This window comes from Excalfactoria chinensis, chromosome 9 (genome assembly GCF_039878825.1).
Source record: "Excalfactoria chinensis isolate bCotChi1 chromosome 9, bCotChi1.hap2, whole genome shotgun sequence".
Taxonomy (NCBI): domain Eukaryota; kingdom Metazoa; phylum Chordata; class Aves; order Galliformes; family Phasianidae; genus Excalfactoria; species Excalfactoria chinensis.
In genome coordinates, this window is record NC_092833.1 from 9,102,522 (window position 1) to 9,116,316 (window position 13,795).

The 13,795-nt window shown below is 52.4% G+C and overlaps 1 protein-coding gene across 1 annotated transcript in view; it reads left to right on the top strand.

Moving 5' to 3' along the window:
* The window catches only part of XXYLT1 (xyloside xylosyltransferase 1), a 33,912-nt gene extending 23,902 nt beyond the window's left edge, over positions 1 to 10,010 (top strand). The window contains exon 4 of the mRNA XM_072344441.1: positions 8,662 to 10,010. Within this exon, the coding sequence (XP_072200542.1) occupies positions 8,662 to 9,058 (397 nt within the window). The 3' untranslated portion in view covers positions 9,059 to 10,010. The remainder of the gene's footprint in view (positions 1 to 8,661) is intronic.
* Positions 10,011 to 13,795: the final 3,785 nt, after the last annotated feature.

Below are 13,795 nucleotides of genomic sequence, written 5' to 3' on the forward strand. Positions count from 1 at the left end.
AAATTAAAGAAGTTTTTCTTGCAGGAAAGAATGTCTACATCAAAGGACACCTACTGACTACAAAGGACTGACACTTGAGTCCTTTTATAGCTGCAAGGTCGTTTGTCTTTGCTTCTGCCTAAAACCTAGGGAGAGCTCAAATAGGGTGTTTTTTCATTGGAGTCAGAGGGGTGAGAAGTGTTTTTTCGTACTGTGGTCATGCAGGAGCTGCTGTAGCTGCGTTGTGTGCTCAGTCTCACAGGTCTTGGTTGTTCTCTTCTGTGTGTGCTTGCATCTATCAGGGTCTGATCACTCTGCCCACACCACAGCCCCTTTTGCTGCTGGAGAGTGGGGAAGCCTGTCACTCCTACAAGCCAGATGGGTTTACAGCCACACGAATAACCCAGAAGGTAACCAGAGCTCAACCAAAAGCCTCAAGAAGGGGTAAAATAGCCCTCAGACATCCATTACCATGGAGCCTGCTGCCTTTAGTGTTTAATGTTTACTAGAAGCTTAGTAGCAGCTGGATTAAGTCAGTTTGTCAAATGTTTAGAGGAGAAAAAGAGTTAGCCTGGGCTGCGAGCAGTCTAATGCTGATCCTGCAGCCAAACTGGGCTGATAAATGTCTGTGATGAGACAGTACATCCTGTACCCTCTCTCTGGATTTAAAAAGTAAAAGCAGAGTTGACAGCTGCCAGCAAGGTGGAGCTGCTGAATTCCCTACATGTCAATTAGAGTGGTGGTGGTGTTTGTGATATTTAGGGCTTCACAGCTGCGTGAAAATAGTCACCAAGTAAAGCCAGAGAGGAGTTGTAGCAGAGTGCGGGAGGGCTGCTTGGGATCAAGCCTTCTGAATAAGGAAATAATCATCTCCAGAGGGCAGCTCCTCCTGCCTGCCTTCTCTCCTGGCTCCAAGGTCCCCTCATACAGGCAGGCTGCCCCAAGCTGGAGGCTTTTCTCTTTTCCAGCTGCTTTTCCCCTGGGGAGCAGGGAGCTCTGCCTTTCTCAGTCCTGTTGGAGAAGGCAGCAATTTGCCTTTCTGTGTTCTGCCAGGCACAGTGACGCCTGTGCTGCCGGCAGCCTGCTCACAGCTGGGAGGCAGAGCCAAGAACCCACTGCACTTTGGGTTTTAAACCATTTAGAGGATTGAATTGATCTGTAGCAAGTAGCTTGATGTGAGGGGGAAACAATTCTAGGAATTCTTTGGCAATTGCTACCAAGAAAAAGCCAAAATTACAGAACAAGCAGAACCTGCAAAGAATTGGCAGCAGAATTGATTTAAGGAATTCAGCATTACTTTCTGATATCTGAAATCCAAGAAGGCAGAGGTTTTCATTGCATACATCTGTGCACATCATGAATATGTAGGACCCGTCTCACTTACTCCTCTTGCCAACTGAACTTGCAATGTCTCTTAAAAGCAATGAATAAATTTGGCAAGATCTAACAACCACAAATGTGCATCGATTAGCATGAATGCTATTAATAATGTTAGCACTATTATAGTCCCTTTTGAGATACTGAGTGTTACAGTCCCTTTTTTCAACAACCACAATACTTGTGTGACTGGGTAAGGCAGCTGGGATTCTCCAAAGCCGGGGCCTTGCTTCTCATTCTTCCCTGGCTGAGAACTTCGCTGCAGTTTTGCTGTAGGATTTTTGTTGGTCATCACACACATGACCAGAGTGTGTCAGGCGAGTGCACAGAGGTTACTTGATCTGTACTTGTCTTCAGCTCCTGGGTTTCTCAGTTTCTACTCCTGAATGTCTCAGGTTCAGTGTCTAGAGGTAACTATCACACCACTGGCATCCGTCCCTTCCCACTGGAGTGCCTACCTGCAGGAGCGCACTCAGCTGAGCAGAGATCAGAAAGAACAAGGATGGGCCATCCCCCCCAGCAGGGACTGTGGTCATTGCCTGTACTCCCTTAGCCAGGGTAGCTTCCTACTTCTGGGGATACAGTGTCCTGCTGCAGGAACTTCCTGCACTTGCCATAGGATTTTCAAAAATGGCCTCTGAGACTCACCTGGTGTGTCCCTGCAGCTCCACACTCCTTCAGCCTTCCAGCTCTTCTTTTTAGGTGCAGCAGCTGCCACCATCCAGCATAGAATCACCCCCAGGCTGTCCACTTCTCCCATGGGAACCTGCTGGTGCCTGGCGGTATGAATGGGGTTTTTGCATGCAGTGCTGAGGACTTGGAAAGGAGGAGAGCACTGTTCAGAGCTCCAAGGTGACTTGGCCAAGGGCTGCTCTGTTGTTTGCTGCAAGCACAGGCATTTCATTCTGTAGTGAAGTGTAGCAGAGCAGGTTTGCATGGTACAGGTATTTGTGATCTGTGCACCTCAAGGCTTTGCAGTGCTGCAGGGAGCAGGGACATAATGCCTGCAGGGTCTCAGCAGATGGTGAACTGGATGTGGCTGCTCTGGCTGCCACAGCCTGATGCCAAGCTGCATCTACAAGCTTCTCACCGGTGTTTAGTGGAGAAGGAATATCCAAGGAACTGAAGCCCTTTGATAGAGGAACAAACAAACAAAAAGCAGGAAATTGAGAGGCTCTGCTGCATAGCTGAGATGTTTCTGGAATGGAATGGCACAGGGCCAGCTCCAGGCGGTCTGCTTGGCAGTGTCCTCACAAGGGTCCCTCGGTGCCCCTGGCTCCCTGGGGCTCAGAGACAGCCCCTTTCTGTGCAGGCAGGCTGCAGTGGTCTGTTTCTGGCCAGCAGCACCCCAAGCAGGGCAGCATGTGCTTCACATGTTGGTAGCAAAATGCACTGCACTTGCTTCTGTTAATCACCAAATAATGACCCGTGTTCACAAGTTGTTACTAATCAGCCATTTAAGCAAGGCCATTTTCAGACTGCTAAGTCTATGCAGGAGTGTAATCACCCAGCATCGATTTCCTGCTTCAAATACAGCCTTGTAAACGCTCGGCATGCCGACTGCATTCTGATAGAGGCCGCTGATGTACAGGCATCATCTGTGTGCTACGGGAGAGATTTATCAGGGGATTACTGGAGTCTCACTTAGGTACTCAGTCCTTCACTTTGTCATTGTTTCCAGGTGAGGACTGTTGATGGAGAGCTATGGACTGGATGGAAGGCTGGGAGCACCCAGGCAGTGCCCCGAGTGCTGGGCCCTGTGGCACATCCCTGTATGAGCTGTATTGCATGGCAGTGAAGCTAGGATTTCCTGGTTACACAAGCTGCTCAGCTTTAGCTAAGGCGCTCTGGACCAGGCTGGTACTGAACCTGTCTCCTCAGCTCCTTAAAGGGTTTAGCATTTGCACATGGGAAATCAGCAATTAGCAACAAAGGGCACTTTGTTACAAAACCTTCAGCAGGACTGCTTGTGCTGGCAGTGCCCCGAAGGGGAAGGGAAGCATCCTTTGTTGCAGAAGGGGCTGTGGGGCTGTTCTGCGTATCAAAGAGCAGGAGGGAGGTCACAGAGAGGTTTCTTGGCCACGCTCTCTCTTCTTGAAGAGAACGATATGGGAAAAGTGCCTCTGATTGGCATTAAGGGACAGCGGCACCACCAACCAGGAGGGAGGTGGCAATTCTGTGCAGAAGTGGTGATGCATTAAAGGCACATCTGTCTGCTCAGGAGCAAGTAGTGTTCAAAGGGCTGGCTCTGCTCAAACAGCATTGCCATTTGCACTTGGTGTTACCCAGTTTGCAGCTGAAATGGCAGAAACTGGGCTCCTTTAGGAAGGCTTGACCTCTTACTCTTGCAGTCTTTGCATAGTTAGAAGTAACAAGATTTCACACTTGTTCTTTTAGCTGGTGTGGCAGGGCTGCAGCTCTGTGAGCATCTCCCTTTTTGTACAGGTACACGTGCACTGTTTGTGGGCTGCGTGAGCCAGGGAAGAACCTTTACCCAGCATGGTACAGAGCCCCTGAGGGCAGGATCTGTTCTGGTGCCCTGTGGCTTTGGTGATGCTGCACCGATGCTCTTGTTCTGTTACTGCACTGGGGACAGAGCTTGGGCCGTGTCCTGCAGCACAGCATGCTGTGAGTGGCTGCTGCAGCCATGCTTGCTGCAGATGAAACCTCCCCACATTTGGTTAAGGAGGCCTTTAGTCCCATAACCAAAGGAGTCAGTACCTCAGGCACCCAGGCTGGGTGATGCCTTGGCTTCATGGCAGTGTCCGCTGCTTTGTGACCTTGCTTTGAAGGCTGCCTTGTCAAGGCTGGTGGCAGGGGAGGCCATCTGCACGGGGGGCCGGACCGCAGGAGTGTGTGCTGGGCCAGCAGGGGAAGTCCTGGTGGAAGTGTTTTTTATCTGGACCCCGTGTTTGAATGCTTGGAAGTGCTGCTCTCCAGATGTTTCCTAGCACACGCGGGCTCTGTTTATAAAAAGCGCCTCAAAGCACGACCTCTCCGTGCAGCCCAGGGCATCAGGCTGCAGATGGACGCCGGCAGCCACAGCCCCGCACTGTGTCAGTGTCAGGGGCACGGGGTCGCATTTGGAAGGACTTTTCCCCTCCCTTCTGGAGGGACCGTGGTCAGCCCAATGGTTAACAAAAGCCTGAAATGCCTTCTCTTCCTTTTCTCTCCCCTCCTCCAGCAGTTTCCTGCTGCTTTTCATCCCCGAGGTGGCTGGAGTTTCTGGGCTGCCTTCCTGCCTTAGCTGGAAGCTGCTCTGCTGGGGGCATAAGCAACAAATTGCCAAGGCCAGAAGTGCTGCAGCTGGGTGGGCACGTGGAGCCCCAGCGCCAGCACCACTGGTAGCTTTGTGCTCACTGATGGCCCCAGCTCTGCCTTGTGCCACATTGGGGTCTTCTCACAGAGCAGCCCTGCGAGTCCCATCCCTCACACACCATCCATCCTGCTGCTGTGCCAGCCCTGCCCTGGGCTGGTACCATCCTGCCACGTGGGTCTCGTGATGCACTGCCAGCTGCCTTTCCTGTGTGCTGGGAGAGCTGTGTGTTTTACACAGCTTGTCCCATTGTTGCCGAGCACCTGCTAACACGTTTTTTCCAGAAGCACCAAGATGTTTCCATGTGTGCTTTCCCCATTTAAAAACACCTGCAGACTCATTTCCCACAGGGAACTTTATGCAGAATACAGCCCAAGGAAGATCACAGGTGGTCCCCAGCACCAGCAGGGGACAGGTTGTAGCAGCCAGCAGTGCCTGCAGCCCCTTCTCACAGGGGCTGTTTGCACAGCACAAGCCCTGGTCCCTAAAGCAGACAACAGAACAATGGGAAAGCCACCGTTAGAAGAACAAAAGCTAAGTGAATTCAGGCTGAAGGAATGCTGACAGCAGCCCTGCCAGAACACCTTTCCCTTCCTTGGCCCCAGCACAGGGAAGGACAGCACGGTGCTGCAGGCAGTGTCCTTCCGCACCGTGCTGTGCTCCTCGTATCCTGCAGCCCCACTTCCCCAGGGGCCCCATTGCTCCCCATCCCACCGTGCTGTGCCGCCTGCATGCTGTGAGGCAGAGCACGGCTTTTGTGTCAGCCTGGCTGGGGCTGGGAGGAAGCACTGGAACAATTGCTGCTTGTTTGTCTGTCTCCTCTCCCTGCGTTGTTACCTGGATTAGCCATCATGGGGTAATCCACTGGGGAATGGCATTGCTCAAAACTTGAGTCATTTGATACAGATCTGCTCTCCTGCTCTCGGCTGGGAAGCTGCAGTTTGCAGTGGGGTGGTGCTGGGGGTCGTGGCGCTCTCCTCTTGCAGCCAGCAACTTGCAGGGGATGTAATTTTGTCCCACTGCAAGCAGTGTGTGTTTTTGGAATTAAAAATGCACAGCAAATGATCCGTTCCAATGCTCTGGAGCTGGAAAGGCACCTCCCTCTCAGGACTGCACTCTCCCAGTGAAGCAGTGAGCCCACAGCAGGCGCTCTGCTCCCCCTCCCCAGGAGGCCTGGAAGCAGCTGTTCAAAGCTGAGCCTTCCTTCCAGGGGAAACTGGCGCTTTCAAAAGCCCATTCCATCCTGAATCAGATGAAAGGGAATGGCGTAAACACCCTGAATGAAATAAGAAATTTCAGAGTTCTGAATCTGAAGCATCTGAATGGAAGATGGTAAGGAAGGAATGGCATGTTACAGTTCTGGTTCTCCTGCCTTTATTTCTCAGAAAACTAAAGCTGTGTTCAAAGCTGACGTCATTAATAGAACCACTTTTTCCACCAGGATCACTCATTGCTCACTGCTGCCTCCCAGCCCCTCGTGGTGACACCTGATCAGGGCTCCAGACCGTGGGCACCCAGGGAAGGCCAGAGGAGGTTTGCTGTCTGCTCTCTGCACAGCCCTGGGATTCCCTGAGCATTGGAGCTGAGCACAGCTCAGTGCAAGAAGAGTTTGGATTTACATTTTTCCCAGTGCAGGAGAACCCACCAGGACTCTTAAGCTGTTCCAGAGGCTAATTTCTTTGCATCTTCTTACAGCTGAATTAGTTCAGCTTCCAAGCCTGGAAGCATATTAAACCTTTGGGTGCTAAATCCAACCACATACCATCAAATTCTTGTTTTCCGTGTAGGTGCAAGGAGGCTGTGGTCAGTGCCTGAGAAATTCAGCGAGGTATCAGACATGCTTGATGTATTCTTTGTATCCTCAGCAGTGTTTCTCCCTGGCAGCTTCACAGCAAGGTGCAAAGATGTGATGTAGCTTTGCCCAAGGTGTTAGGGCTGGAGTGAGAGAAGAGCTCTGGCTTTTAGCAGAGGATGCTGCTCGGGGGCAGCAGACCTTCCTTCTGAATGGGGGTGATTTGTGGGGTGGATTCAACCCCAGCAGAATCTGCTTGGATAACAACATGGGATGGATTCAATTCCTGCAAGTGGGAACAGCTTGTTTGTGGTGGGGTGTGCTCACTGCCCCGGGGCTGAGGAAGGAGCCAAAGACATATTTGTGCTGCTTACTGAGGTAGTCTAATTTTTTCCCAATTGAATCACCCTCTCGAGTTAATTCTGTGTGTTCCTAAACTCGCAGCACTCTGTTCTTCGTGGCAGCTGGAAATCAGCTAGTGGAGATCATGCCTGCCAGAGCTGCTGCATCTGAGCCTTCCCAGGACTGCAGATGCTGAAGGCAGTGCTTGTTTAGCTAACAAAGTATTGCCATTGGATATCTCATTTTGAAAATATGACCCTCCTGGCCGTCCCGAAGCACAGTGCTGCCAGGTGGGAGCAGCTCGCCCCCAGCTGCAGCTGGGCATGGCGGTGCTGGCACATGGGCTGGGCCGAGCTGACCATCCCCGTGCCACTGCGGCTGGGTTTGCTCCATGTTTGTCCTGAGCAGAGCCTTTGTTTGAGCGGAGCCCACGATATCACCGCTAGCAAAGCCCTGCATTGTGTGTGGCACAAACAATGTCCCCGCAGGAAGGGCGGTGCTCAGGCTGGACCGCTCGTGGGGCTGCACCACGCAGCCTTCAAAGTGTGCTGCTGGGAAGGACGAGGCTGCTGGCCGTGCTCAGGGGATGCTGCTTTGAAGGTCTCCATGGGAACAGTGTTAACCTGGGCCTCCGAGACCACTTTTGGCAGGAACAAGAAGGGGCTGAGCTCGTTCCACAGGGAACTCCCGTCCTGCGGTTCCTGCTGGAGCTGGAGGGATGCTTTAATGGCTCCTTGCCGTGAGAAGAGCCGGGGAGCGGTTCCTGCACTGCACACAGGGCTCACGTGGAGGGGCTGCGGGTGACGCTGTGGCGAGACAGTGAGTGCTGGGGCAAGGCGAGGCCTTCCTCTTCCTCACCTCCCTGTGCAGCAGCAGCCCCAGCCTGCACAGCCACTGTTGATGGCTGACAGAGATAAGGACGATTGTCTCCAGGAGGCTGAACCTCAATATATGAGACCAGACAATGTGGAGAATGCACGCTGTGTGCATACTTAAGAGACACCAAAAACCCTTGGCTCAGTGTCAGGTTTAACTCTGCCCCTGATGTTTCCCATCTGCTGGTCTCACCAGTGAGAGACGCAGAGGGGCCAGCTCTGCTGTGACATTTGTGAAGCACGTGGATGTCCTCAGGCAGGGTGTGGGGCTGCGGTCACACTCCACCAACCAGAGCGTTGCCAGCTTGTTGGGCAGCAGGGCTGCGAGGAGAGCAGTGGCTGCAGGTGCAGTAGGTGAGGCGAGGGCAGCTCTCCTGACACCACTGACTTCTTTTTGTTGTACTCAGCCCATTTCTGTTCAGTATTTTTGCCAGTGCACTGGAGAGAAACAAGAAGTGCTGATAAGATTTGCAGCTTGCACACCAGTGCCTGAGACTGTCCTGCAGACAGAGCTGACCTACTTTGTGCAGCTCACTCAAACACCTTGTGTTGCAGCGGAATGCCAGGACCAGGGATCACCTCCCTTGGTGGGCATTTGCAGTGTGCATCCCGGAGGGCCGTGGCCCAGGAGGAGCTGTGGGACCTGGAGCTGAGCAGCAGTGAGGCACATGTGGTCATTTGACCTAAGAACGTAGGATGTGATTTCTTCTCCATGCACAGCCATGTGAGCAGCCACACAATCCCGTGCCCAGTTCACTCAGCATAGGATGCTGATGCACACAGAAGAGGCTTTAGGAGAGAGCAGGAAGAGCGATTTGAGGTCTGGACGGTATCCCATGCAGGGAGGCAGAGAGCAGCAGCCACGAGGCACCAGGCGGGGTGGAGGAGGGGGGCTCATTTCCAGCCTGCCCAGCCTTTCTGTGGTGTCTGCTCTTCAGCTGTGCTCACCGACCCCACTCTTGTTTCCCCTCTGTCCCCAGGCACACATTCTGGCAGTACCGCCGCGAGAACCCCCAGACCAGGGTTGGGGAACCCCCTCCTGATGGGCTGCCTGGCTTTAACAGCGGCGTGCTGCTCCTCAACCTGGAAGCCATGAGGCGCTCCAAGCTCTACAACCAGCTGCTGGAGCCCAGCATGGTGCAGAAGCTCACGGAGAAGTACCACTTCAAGGGTCACCTCGGGGACCAGGATTTCTTCACCATGGTCGGGATGGAGCATCCAGAACTCTTCCACGTGCTCAACTGCACATGGAACCGTCAGCTTTGCACGTGGTGGAAGGAGCACGGATACAGCGACGTGTTTGATCAGTACTTTCGGTGTGAGGGTGAGGTCAAAATTTACCACGGGAACTGCAACACCCCTATTCCTGAGGATTAGGGCACCCCGTCCTCCAGGAGCAGCTGTGACCGCAGGCATCCCTGCAAGGCTGCACAGGCTGCGGTGGCCACACCAGTGATCCCTCCTGAAGCCTGGCCAGCCCAGTCTGTTCCATTCCAGGGACATCCCTGATCCCTGGCAATCCCTAAAACGTTCGGTTTCCCACTACATATAGTCCCACCCATCCAGAAGAAGGCTCGGTCCGGTAGCTGGCACTGCCTGGGCTTGGCTCCATCGCTCAGCCTGGGACAAGAGCACAGTGCTCCTCTGTGCTGCAGCCCCCGAGCACAGGGACAGCTGGCAGGCCTTTGGGTGACCTTGCTTTGGCACCTTGCAGGGAGTGCCGGCTCCGTGGGTGCTGCGCAGCACGACGTTGTTAGCCAGATTTCAGAGCCAGGCAGTTGGGTTTTGTTTAGGCAATCATGGTGGCCCATTTCTGCAACTCGTGCAGAGCATCAGCCTGCTCTGTCTTGAGAGCAGACACTGTCCTCAGGTCATCTTTCTTTTCAGCATTCCAGAAAGGCAAGAAGGCTTTAATGACTGAAAAGCTGCTTTAAATTCGTGTTACTTGTGAACAAAAATTGAATGCTAGATGAACTCTAAAGCCTTCCACTTGTCCTTCTTAGCAATAAAAGCTTTACTGCCATATCTTGTCTTAAAAGCATTCAGTGAGCGTGTACAAATGGGTTCATTTTTCTAGCTTTGACTTTAACCTTTTGTACTGTAATAAAGCTGCAAAACATAAAACACACTTTGCTGTTTTTCTGTGGCACAACTGAAGTCCTGTGCCATGGGAGGTTTTGTGTTCTTTTTATCATGATTAATAAGTAGCTGATATATATCTGTTGGGCAGATGAAAACGGTGCCCTGTGTAGCTTATCACTGTGCTTAATCACCAGTCTGTTCTGAGTGAGTGGTGCAATAAATTGTACCCTGCTTGGGCTCTGTGCTTATCCCAGCGTGTGTGTGTGTGAGTGGCGGTTGCCAGCAGGGATGGCACTGATACAGCCATGTGTGTGAGAAAGCTCTTTCTGGGCTGGAACCCACTGATCCTGGGTCTGTGTGCCCAAGGGATGGTCACTGAGCTGCCATGTGCGTGTGTGTGTGAGACACACGTGTGCAAGAGAGGGACAGGCGCATAGTTACAGCTGAACCTACTAATGGCACATCCAGCTTGCTCAGGGGGTAACTGGCTTCCTCCACCTGTACTTCTGTTTAATAAGGGAGATGCTGTCCCTCTGATTGGTGAGATGAGGGCAGCAGGCCGAGCTGGGCTGCAGCCTTAACCCTATGTGATGCCCCAGCCCATCACATTTCCCCACACACTGGGACAGAGCCGTGTTGTCGGGTTGGAACCGGGGCAGTGCTGAGAGCACTCCATCTCTCTGTACTTGGTGTTGTTCAGCATGCATGAGGAATTGCGCATAGAGCAAACAGTATCCCCTGTTGTCCGGTCAGCTTTGCTTTCAGAGCCGTACTCGAGTTGCATGGGATTGTTGCTCGCCTCTTCTGCGTTTCGTAACGCTGTCAGTGTTTATTCTCTTACTCATTTGTACTTCTTTCCCATCTGAAATGATCAACTGTTGGTATAAACTCACCTAGGGAGCAATTACTGTAAGCCTAACCCAAACAGGCGCTGGGGGTGATCCATTAAGCAATATAACAGCCCTCCCCTGCTTGCTGCTCCCAGAGGATACAATATTTGCTTTTCAGCTCTTTGCTATTCGTACCAAGCGCACTTCGGTCAGCGTGCCAAGAATAACACAAAACATAACAACAGCCTTCAGCCTTAAGATGCAGTTTCTGACTCTGCATAACAAAAAAAGCCAACCTGTTATTTCTCCCTCCTCAGCAATGCCCGCAATGCCCTCTGCGGCACAGCAAGATGGGCTCTTACCCACCTCTCCACCTTCAGGAGAGCGGTGGGTAACCTTAACTCTGCCCCAAGAGGGAACAGAAGGAGGGAGGAAGGAGGTGTTTGGGGCAGTAATGCCACCTGGCATTTTTCCTTTGCATGCAGGTTTTTGCCAGGTCTTTGCTCTGCTCGGTGAGGTTTCCCTTAATGCTTTCTTTCCCCTCAGACAGGCACCTGGCTCGGGGATGTTTCAGCCAGGTTATATAGCAGCTCCATCTCTTACCATCACGAGCCTCCGTGGCTTAAATCCTAACTGCTGACAAATTGCTGCCTGCTCCTGTTATTCTTTTCGATGCTGTCAGGGTTGGCTTTGTGAATTTCACTTGCTCTGAAACTTATTTGTTTGCCAAGCAGCTGCTAATAGGGGAAGCACTTTGAGCAAATTACATCGTGGAGATATTGCACGGGAATTAGCTTCATTGTGCCTAAAATTTCAAAGGTAATTGAGGCACTTTGCCTGTTGGGCAGCAATATAAAAATGAAAGGAAATCTGAGACAAAGCGGAGTTCAGAGCTGCCAGAACCCACTGATCTCTGGAGGGTTTGTGCCTGAGATCAGAGGTGCTCGGCCATCGTGCAGCAGTGATTTGTCACCCTGAGGGTGATGCTCCTAAAGCCAGGCGAGGCACTGGCTGCACGCAGAGCCATGCTCATGGGGTAACACATGGCGAATTGGCCTTTATCTCCTGCTGAGCGCTTTCTCTGAGTGTGTTTTGCAGATATGGAAAGGCTTGGGGCCTCCTTCAGAACATATCCCTCCCTTGGAGCTGGTCAGGAGCACAGCAAAGACATATACCTCCAGGTATGCACTGTGGAGATAGGGGAGTTTCATTCAGAGCACTTTTAAGCACCAGAGGCAGTAGAGAAAAAATACAGAGGCACACGGGATGGAGTTCCTCACCTGTGGGCTCTGGTGCTGGGGATGTCCGGGACATCCAGCTCAGTTCCTGGAGGAGGACATTGCACTATTAAAGCAAGTGCAATGATATGGGTTATCTTGAGACACAAACTTGTAATCCTCAAACATTTTTCATCAGATGCTGCTACGTTTCTTTTGCCAGCCATCACTGCGGTGAAGGTTTTCCAGCAAAGAACAAAGGTGATAAAAAAATGCACAGTGTTTGATCTTCCTCTTCCCTCCAGAGCTATATGTAGTAGGATGCATTATCGAGTAATAATAGGGGGAACATTTAAATAGCACCAGGGTGAGGAGGGAGTGCCAAAGCTGTCATACGCTTGTCACAGAACCAAGTGCCAGAGTGTTAATGAATATGTGTGTCAGCTAAATCTGGGCAGGAGCAGCGCCAGGCAGGTGCGTGCCTGCAGCATCACCTGGAAGTCACTCCCCCAGGCACGGGGTGCTGCTGTGTGCCATCCTGCAGCCCCTGCTGCCCGAGGGTCCCTGCAGCCCATGCTGGGGAAGCAGAGGAGCTGGAATGCGAACCCTGCTGTCCCCTGAATCACATCTGGGGCAGGACGGGAGCTGGAGCCGCCACCGGGCTCTCAAGTCAGCAGGGCAGGAATGCTGTGGGCAGATGTGAATTATACGTGATGGTCTCAGCTGCATTTATCCTTCTTGAAATAACTTGGCTTCTTGCGGATCAGTTGTTTGAAAACCATAATTGATACCCTCAGCACCCTTCATACTTGCCTGTAAAATACAGCCTCGTGGAGATGCAAGAGTGGGTGTGAGCCTGACCGGAGGTTCCCAGGGCTCAGCACAGCGGTGGGATGGGAGCAAGGAGGGCTCTGTCTGTCCTGCTCCCACCAAGGAAATGTCTGTCCAGCACTGCTGCTCTGCAGCTGGGAGTGGGCGCTGGGCAGTGCAAGGGGACTTGGGCACAGCTCCTCATGCACAAGGCCCAAGCTCAAACAGTGACAGGCACATTTCTTCCCCCAAGCTCCAGATTTGAGGAGCACGGGGCGATCAGCTCGTGTTGCCCGCAGAAGCCCTACAGTCAGGCATCCTGCTGTGCCGCAGCACTGAGCCCCTTTTAGTTACGGTCCCAATTAATTTCCTTCTGCCTAATGTTGCCTCCAGAGAACAGATGCCTTTTGCACACGGAAGATCAAACGGCATTATTTTTAACCAAGTCTCATAAAGAGGAAGAGCATCAGGGCCATGATGAGGAGCCAAGCGGAGCTGAGTGCGGGGTGGCATTGGGTATGAGCACAGCCTGGACTGCACAGCACAGCAGCAGCAGCAGCACGTGGGGCAGCAGTTCTGCTGATATGATAAACGAGGCTGCAAACGATAAACGACTAAATCCCAAGGTTGGTAGCACAGAAGTAATTAATCACCACAGTTGTGTGTGCAGCGGTGGATGTCCGCTCCAGAGCCGCTCTGAGTGCAGTGCCATCCCACCTGCCTGCTTCGGCTCAGGGCAGCTGTCCCAGGTTGAGGTGAGGCTGTGCTCCCCACATCCCAGCTCACCGCCCATCCCGCAGCCCCACATTGCACACCAGGAAACACCTCTCTGTGCTGGGAACTGCCAGAAGAGCGCTGCAGATGGCAGGGCACACAGACAGACAGCTTGCCGGGGCACGCCTGTGTTTCCAGAGCCGAAAACATGAAATCTCCCCTGTCATCCCAAATTCTTTTGATGATGAGAGAAGGCAACTGAGAAGTTTTGTTGCACAACCTTCAAGATCAAATGGTAATTTATTTAGAACGCTCTTTGTTTCCTTGCACAACATACAGGCTCGGCAATTAGCTGGAAGCAAATATTCCTCCTCGTTTTGCTCAAGTGCAGTTGGAGCGGTGTCCCACAAGCTTAGCATTAACATTATCAGCTGCAAGCATTGTTGAGGCTCAAACCATTC